The sequence below is a fragment of the Crocodylus porosus genome, unplaced genomic scaffold (genome assembly GCF_001723895.1).
Source record: "Crocodylus porosus isolate Cpor-Errol unplaced genomic scaffold, CroPor_comp1, whole genome shotgun sequence".
Lineage (NCBI taxonomy): Eukaryota > Metazoa > Chordata > Crocodylia > Crocodylidae > Crocodylus > Crocodylus porosus.
In genome coordinates this window covers 18,623,900-18,633,019 of record NW_017728918.1, presented here as the reverse complement: position 1 = coordinate 18,633,019, position 9,120 = coordinate 18,623,900, and the positions used below count along the sequence as shown (strand labels likewise).

General features: G+C 40.6%; 1 protein-coding gene across 1 annotated transcript; it reads left to right on the top strand.

The window, feature by feature from the left end:
* The first annotated feature begins 4,405 nt into the window (after positions 1-4,405).
* MSGN1 (mesogenin 1) lies at positions 4,406-4,924 on the top strand. The gene has a single exon (XM_019538134.1). It carries the CDS (start codon positions 4,406-4,408, stop codon positions 4,922-4,924), a length of 519 nt encoding a protein of 172 aa, XP_019393679.1.
* The last annotated feature ends 4,196 nt before the right edge of the window (positions 4,925-9,120 follow it).

Sequence of the window (9,120 nt, the reverse complement as noted above, 5' to 3'; positions counted from 1 at the left end):
ACCTACCTAGGCTAAATCATTTATAACATGATACAACCATTTTTCACAAATAGAAAGACCTTTTTCTTTTCTATCATTTGCTCACTTTGTTAAATGGTTGTTGTTCCCATGACTTCCTGAAAATATCCTTCTGAATATATTTTGTTCCTCAAAGCTAATGTTCCCAAAGAATGACTTTGCTTGTTTAGATAATTTATATTAAGTTTAAAACCTCTGCCAGAGATATATGAAAGCAATAGGATGAATCTCATTGGCTGATTTCCTTTCCATTCTGATTCCTTCTTTGGCTATTTGCCCGCAATCATTCAAAATGAAACAAGCTTAATAATATTTTTTTCTACATTTTTCTACTTGTCCCCCTTTCAGAAATATGATCAAGGAACTTCTCATCTTAGAGGGCAGGAGGACTGAGATGCTAGTCTTTATATTGCTGAATAAATCACCAAAATGAAAAACAAAACTATCAGTCAAGAAAAAAAAGGTCTTATCATTTTTAAGTATCACTCCGTATTCTATAATATTAGCTTCATAACTCTCTAACCTTCAGCCTTATTACATTACTGAAAGACACCAAGGGACATACCCAGATTTCTAAGACAGAGGGAAGTTTAGATGTCAAATGCATAGCTTTAATATATGAAAAAACCCTGTAGAAATCTACTGCTAAGAATAACTGAAAATTGAATTTCTCAGCTTTTGTTTTTTCTCCTGAGCCTTATAGATAAACACCACAATCCTGGTATTTAGCTAAACAATCCACCCTGGGTGCATCTACACATGCAATTAGCACAGAGCAATAAGCTCTGGTGCAGTCAGCAGCTCCCAGGCAGTTAGAGCTGGGACGGAGCAGCTCTAGGCTGGCAGCGGGCTTGGGAGGAAAGGGGACCAAGGGCTCTGGTCAGTGGTGTCACATGCTGGAGGGGCTGGCTGGGGCATGAGGGTACTACAGTGAAGGGCTAGGTAACAGGCAGTCCCCTGCACTGTAGCACCTTTGTGCCCCAGCCAGCCCTGTTTACTGTCTATACATATGTTGTGGTGGCATAAATTACTCTACCATAGGATAGTACTTGTCCCAGACAGTATTACCCTATAGCAGAGTTAATGAATTTACTGCGCCCTTATATGAGTTCACGTGTAGACAGTGATGCTTTACTGTGGAGCAAATTAGTCAGCTCCGGTTAAGTGAATATGCACTTTCTGCACTCATCAAATCTCATCTCCCTATATACTCCCTTACCTTCCTAGCCTACATATTGGCCTTGGGCTAGCATGGTTAAAGTGCACAGATTTTCTGTGGCCAATGTCACACAAGGGAGCAAAGTGATTAGCATCCTCTCTGTCTGCCTTTGACCAAGTCCTTATTTACAGCTGAGTTGACTAGGGGCAGCCTTTGGCATGAGTCTAAATAAAGGCTCATGCTTGCCTTCCAGGATCAATAGCAACATGCTTTAGCTGATCTGCCATATAATTTGACTGGAATTTGTTGGGTGACAGACAGTTAATACAGGAGCATTTTTGAGATCACTAAGTTGTGGTTAGAAATTAGAAATTTCTTTTCAAAACTGACTGTTCACATTATTTTATAAATGCATATATATGGAGGTCTCCATATTCTGTCTTTGGCCAGTAGGAGAACCAGAGGAAAATATAAACCCCACTTCGCCACCCCCTGGCAGCCATAAGCAGATGTGAAATAACCTACCCTCGTCCCTCCCAGTGCAATGCCTAATCTCATCCTAACCCATTTCTGTTTCCCATAGGACACAGCTAAGCACATTCAGCAATCAGCTCCATCTATAGAGTATGGAACATGTGCAACATGTCTTCATTTTGAATTTGTTACTTTTGTATGATATTTCTTGTAATTAAACTAACTCAGGCAAAATAAGACTGCACAAGTTACATGTGTGTGCGTATGAATGGCTGTTGTTTCACTGGTGGCTTCAACTCTTTTGAAGTAAGGAGACAAGCCAGTAAGTATCCATAACAAAGTTGTCTCATCATTTTGACTGTATTCGAAGAAGTCAGGGAGTTAAGCCCAAATCTAATGTTACTGGCAAGTTTACGTTCATGAAATTCACCTCTTCAGTACATAGCCTACTTCAATGCCCCCTCCTTCTCTACAAAATATTGCTGCCTGATGAGTTCTAGCTTGTGTGTGGAGAGAGATGGTTAATAAAGATACTGATAGGGAAAGTAAGAAACAAAATAGAGAATGTGGCATATGAGGCAGAAGGCATAATGAAACATAGTAGAAAAAGACTATGAAAAACGTGTGGGGGAAAATTAAAATGAGGACAAAAACATTTTGTCTGGTTTCAGTGGAAGCTTCATACTGGGAATTTAGGATGTTCCCATTAACTTGTAGAGTGAACTGTTGTACTCAGTCTTGGTGAGGCCGCAGCTGGAGTACTGCATCCAGTTTTGGGCTCCACAATTCAAAAAGGATGTGGAGAAACTTGACAGGGTGCAGAGGAGAACCACATCCATGATCAGAGGTCAGGAAAACAGGTCTTATGATGAGAGGCTGAGAGCCAGGGGACTCTTCAGCCTGGAAAAGCGCAGGCTCAGGGGTGATCTGATGGCCACCTATAAGTTTATCGGGGTGATCACCAGAATCTGGGGAAACGTTTGTTCACCAGAGCGCCCCAAGGGATAGCGAGGTCAAATGGTCAAAAACTCCTTCATGACCGTTTCAGGCTGGACACAAGGAAGAACTTCTTTACGGTCTGAGCCCCCAAGGTCTGGAATAGACTGTCGCTGGAGGTGATGCAAGCACCTACTACCTTTAAGAGTCAATTGGATATTTATCTTGCTGGGATCCTATGACCCCAGCTGACTTCCTGCCCCTTAGGCAGGGGGCTGGACTCAAAGATCTTCCGAGGTCTCTTCCAGCCCTAACGTCTATGAAATCTATGACACCATTCAAATTAAGTGTGAAGTTTAGCTTTTACACACATGTTGAGTATTCCTATTGACTATAGAGAGAGTTGCATTTGTCCCTCCAAGGGCAAGGCTTCATTCTAAAATCAATCTTCTTGCTATTTCTTACTCCACTCTTCTCTTTTTCACCAATTTCTTTCTAATACATCACTTAATATGTTAATTCCCAGGTGATCTTAAAATGTGACCAGAGCCTGGGTGGTTCAGGGAACAATAGAAGTCAAAAGCCCTCTATTCTGCTAGCACTAGCACTGATATACTCTGTGACCTTGGCAAATTACTTTACTTCTCTGTGTATCCATTTCCCTAGCTGTGAAAGAGTAATGATACTTAGCCTTCTTGGTCAAGTGATTTGAATTCTATAGGTGATACATGGTAACTGTGTGCTGAGTTTTACTATTAATTTAAGAGGTATAAGGTTAACCCTGCACTGTTGAATTCATCAAGATTTTTTTTTTTCTCAATGAAAACCAGAAAGATTGTTTTTCCATTCAACCAGAAAGATAGCCTCTCTCATTGCAAGGAATGGATTTCTAGATGCACAGCATTAGAGATGAACAGTTTTCATTCCCTTTTATGCAAGTTTACTGTACTTTTAACATTCAATACAAATTCTGTATAAAAGCTGTTGGCCCAGAGCTCACGCTTTTTTTTTTAAAGAGTGTTTTTAATTTTGCACATATTTTCCATTTATATCACTTTTATTTTGTTTACATTTATATATTTCTTTTTTGTTTTTAATTTGGTGATTTATAATTGTAAATGAATGTGCAGGCTTCAGGGAATAAACTTTTTTTGCTTCCTGCTTTACTATTAAACAACAAAGAAATCTAAAGAGAAGTTAAATTATACGTGGAGGGAAATCTGTAAAACTAGAAGTGTAGACAGAAAAAACCATTATTATTTTTGTTTTTTCTGTCTGAAGCAGATTATAAAAGAGTATCTAGTTGGCAGACAGTGGGGTTCAGTTCATCAGTACTGTAATGCATTGACTTCATACAACACAGAAAACAGTACTACATGATTTTAGTTACTTTTTAAACTCTGTGCTCATTTTATAGCATTTATGGAGATTCCACGTTTATAAAATAAAAAAAGTCTGTTGGTATTTTCTTTTCCCTTTGCTTCCTTCATTAATATTCCCCAGTGCAACGTTAAATGTAGATGTGCAGTCTTAATTGGTTTAGTTACAAGAAGATAATCTTTTTCCCCCCTTCTCACTGTTGCCTGTTAGTTTAAAAGCATTTTAGCTGAAGGTTGATAATTATCAGTGGGAAGAAAATAGCACATCAGGAGTTCATTTTCCATCTTAGCACTTGTGGTTCTCCTTTGAACTCCTCTCACCAAACCCTCTTTCCCATTTTGTCACTTCTCCCCCCTCCATCATAAAAGGTCTCTCTGGACGAGACTTCAGCCTTTGCTCACAAGCTAAGGGAATTACTTCTCATAAGCGCTCTCCAGGATGGACAAAGTGCATGAGACTTTGATGCATATGGAAGGTGGCTTGGGCTCTGATGGTTCTGTCTTTCTCTCTTCCTGGGACTGGAAGAACAATTCAGGGACTTTTGAGCTGAACCATGTTTCATCCCCTCACAGCTTATCTCCATCTCCTTCGTTTGAATCCTACTCTTCCTCCCCTTGCCCAGCTGTGATTGAAACTTCTTATAACAGCAGCGGCAGTGGCAGCCTGATCGGATACAGCCTGATGGATTTTCCTTCCACATGCTTACAGAGCGCTGGGCAGGCAAAGGCTCAGAAGAGCACCAAGGTCAGAATGTCAGCCCAGCGCAGAAGGAAAGCCAGTGAGAGGGAGAAGCTCAGGATGAGGACCCTGGCGGATGCTTTACACACCCTACGCAATTACCTGCCTCCTGTGTACAGCCAACGAGGCCAGCCTCTCACCAAAATACAGACCCTTAAATACACTATCAAGTATATCAGCGAACTTACAGATCTGCTGAACAGTGTCAAAGGGGCATAAATTGCCTCCTTGATGAACCCACCACTGGAACCTTGAGAGCCTTCCTCCAAGGAGTCTTTAAAAATCCATTGGAACGTTGCTGTACTTCTTTCTTTAAAAAAATAATTCAATGTATTTTGAGAAATAAGGACAGATCACCAGGGACAGGAAGGGGGAGGGGATGGCTGCTGTATAGACAAAACTGCGTGAAGTCTAAGGAGTTGTGTGTGCTTGTACAATATAGAGTTCTGGATTGTTATATTTGGTGTTTCTTATAACCAGCTTCAAAGAGATATTAAAATTAGTCTGCTTGGAAGGCAAATTGATCCTGTTAGGATTGCCTAACAGGGTCAATATCACAATTCTGACCAATCATCTGTTTAATAGTGAATGATTATTTGACCAAAATCAATCTGTGGTTTTAAAATGAATTCTTAAGGATGTAAATAATAATAATGCCAAAATACTAAGTGTGTTGATCTGTAGGCACTTTAATATTAGGGTTAGGAGGAGCATGTATGGTTAGATCAGGTATTGGCTATTTAACCACTTTTCTTCAATAATGTATCTCAGATGAAGAAATATTAAGTAACATTAAGAATGCCTTTGACTGTAAACAAATAAATATTACTGCTTCATAGTCACTATTTTGTATTGTGTGCTTGAGAGAAATGTATATTCTGATCATGAAGGACTAATCCTTAGAGCCCTGTAGAACCGAATATTGAATGCTAATGGTTAAAGCTGTGTAAAGATAACGTTGTCTGTTGAATTTTCCTTGCTTTTTTTATAATGTCTATAGAAGTATTTTACACATATAAAGCCTCATTGGTAGGACTTTTCATATTAGAGGGATAGAATAAATTAGACTGAATCCTACTTGTCCTCTTTCCCCCACCAATCCTACTGCTTATAAGCTAAAAATTAACTTAATGAATCACTTTCAGGCTATAGAAATATACAGAGGTCATCCTCAAGGTATATTTGAAACCCAGAAAGTTTCTCTAGGGTAACTGTAAAGTCTCCATGTCAGATCAGATGTTTCTGCAGTAAACAACAGTCCTCCTTTCCTTATAACCAGGAAACACTTCAGGTCTTAAATGCCTTGGACTTTCAGGTGATGGTTGTCACATACCCTTCTTTACATTGTCCAGTGAAAGAAAGAAAAAAGAGTTGCTCTGTAAATGTACCTCCAAACTGATTTAGCAAGGCCTTGCTGTGCACTCTGAGACCAGTAAAGCACAGGGAGGAATGAAAAAAGAGAAGAACTGGTGCACTGCTGCAATGCAGGTCTGAGCTGTGTGACTTGGAAGAAGGTGGGTTAACCCTGTCTTGGCTGAGGGACGTAAGACACACACAGCACTGCACCATTCTTCTAACCAGAATATCAGGAAGGGCAATCTACTGTGCGCACGGGTGGGATGAATAGATGGGGTATTGGAGTGCCGCAGAATTATTTCTACTGTAATTTTACAGCTCTTTTTTCCTACCTGTACATCCTAGGAAAGCCATGCGTTTAGAGGGAATATATTTAATCTGGCATGTCTCTTCTCTAAAGTTTGGGCTTATTTTACCCAGGGATACTTTCACAAAGTCTGTTCGTGAAATGTATTATATGGTGTCCAAAATATGTAGATGAGTTGAATCCTGTACAGGTGTACAATACCCATAGAAAACCCACATGTAAAAGGAATTCCATAGGTCTGCTTTATTTCTTTATTTATTTGAACCCAGAATGGATTTTCAAACCAATTTGAGTGGTGAGTGAAACAAGAGTTATTGTCTCAGCTCTGCCCTGAGAAATAAGTAACTTATGAAGGAACACAGTAAAGGTAAAACAAACAAACAAACACCTGTTATCACACGTGCAGTCATCTATCGAATATTAACTATCTACCTTACCAGTCTTGTGTTTTCTAAATGAATATTTGAATAATTGGTAATCCATGTCCAGTAGACTGCAGGTGAAGAAATCGCTAGTGCCTCATAAATCCAAGAGGCAGATTGTACCCAGTCTGTGCTATAATTTTCAGTCCTTCCTCTTTCTTTAACCTTCCAATATGAAATTTAACAACCATGTTACAGCTTTTCAGACATGTAGGTATGGAAGGAATGGAGTCTTGCATTCAAAGTATGGGAATAAGAAACTAATAAGATGGGCTTTCATTTCTGGCTCTGGCACACTCAGTCTATAACTTCAGCTGGGAAATTTATCTCCATTACTTTAGTTTCATCAGCTATGAATTAAGATATTATCAATGGCTTCACAGTGAACTTTAAGCGGTCTGTTTAAATAGTATTAGATCAAAGCTGGACTGTGTGGAGAAGAACGAGCTCAGCAGGAACTGGGTAGGAACCAGCAGGTTTAGTTAATGACTCCAGTTGAGTGACTCCCAGGGCTCTGGTAAAACCTGTGAGCTGTGAACAATTTAAGATCTGAGTCACAAAAGAGTAGCAAGGCGGGGGAGGGGCCACTCATCACCTGTATTAACAGTTTTGGGGTACTTGGGTAGGGTGAGAGAGAATCACACTTGGACACTGAATCCATGTAATGGTGGTCTATACACATGCTCCAGAGCATTCTAATTAGAACGAGTCAGAGCAGACTCGATTAATCAGGTCTGCTCCATGTTCTAACGAGAGCTCTCCAGCATTGCTGCGGTGTCGGGTGTATGAGCCCCTGGGGGTTTAAAAATGGCTGCGGGGGTGCTTTAAGTGATGCTAGTTGAATGAGCTTTGGTTAAAGCATCCTGTTGCCATTTTTAAATGTGTGGGGGCTTAAGACATGTGACGCTGCAGCATTTTAATTTGAGGGGCTCTCTGGGAACCACTATAATTAAAACACCCTCTCCCACCCGAATACATGTATAGGCATTGTGCCTAAAAGGTGAAATAGGACTTGGCCCCTAGGGCAACATCTCATTGAGCTTCCATAATTCCCTGCCACTTCTGTCTTTTTCCACTGCAATTTAGTGGAAATGGTTAATAGCCTTAATAGTAGTACTTCGATTTCTATAAGGACTAGGTTGTGACAAACCTACCCTTGAATATATGCTGAAGACAGCCATGTGGGAGTTCCTTAGATCCATCCTGTGAAAAAGGGCATGATTTAGGCACTGGGCTGGGACTTGTGGGTTTGATTATTGCCTGCCCTAGACATCTTGCAGAAGCAAGTATAAATCAGCTGCTTAGGTGGGCCCTTCCTAGTTTTTCTGTCTGTTAGAAACTAAAGAGAGACCCAGAGTAGCCAGTAGGTTAGTGGCTAATTACCCGGAAGATAAGAGACCTCAGTCAAATAACTCCTATTCTGCCCGAGAACAAACTTAAATCCACATCTCTGGTACCAAATTGAATGCCTCTCATTACTAGGTTATTGGGTATGCTGGGATAGGTCTCTCTCAACCTCTCCTATAGGCTCTGTTCCACCCTATATGCTTAATTTCTATGCTAATTATAGGCTTCATTTGAGTCAGTATCTCTGGCTTATAGGCCAGTAGTTAAAGGCAGTCACTGGAGAAGTAGGCTCATCCCCATCCACAGACAAATATTTAATTATTTATAAAAAAAAATAGAATAGCTTTAGCAGGAGAGAGACCCACCCCAGAATACCCAAGAGCATGGTGGTTCAGGCACTGAGCATCAAGTCTCCTACAGATCAGACACTTGAACTGAAGTCTTCCATATCCAAGCAAAGCACCCTAATCTTCGCTGGCTTTTTCTTTGTGTGTTCCCGTTGCCTGTTTGAGAAGGTTACTTTGGCTAAAACAACAGCTTTGAGCAGGAGGTGGCACCAGGCTTTCCCATGTCCAGAGGCTGAAACCTAGATGCTTATGGGGTTTTGTAGCTGCTGCTCAGTTGCTTCGAGCATGTCTGTTGGGTCTAAATGGTGGCCCTACATGGTCTTAGCGTCTTTAAAGATACAGCCCCAGGTAACAATAGCACTTAAAACAGCTGCATTTGTTAAAGGCGGAGTATGCCAGCAGGCTCCCTGAAGAGCTTGCACTCTGACTGCTAGCGTATACTAAAACTGGGTCACCTCATATTAACAGGCCTTGTTATCCACACTGGCTAGATTAAGTTAGCACTGGCACACTAGCACATGCCACGTTCACTGCTTTTTCTTTCTGCCTTGATGCCTTCTCTAATCTATTAAGATTGGTTGTGAGTTTTTCAGGACTAGGGTGGTCTCTTACCTTGTGGTTACATAACACTTTGCA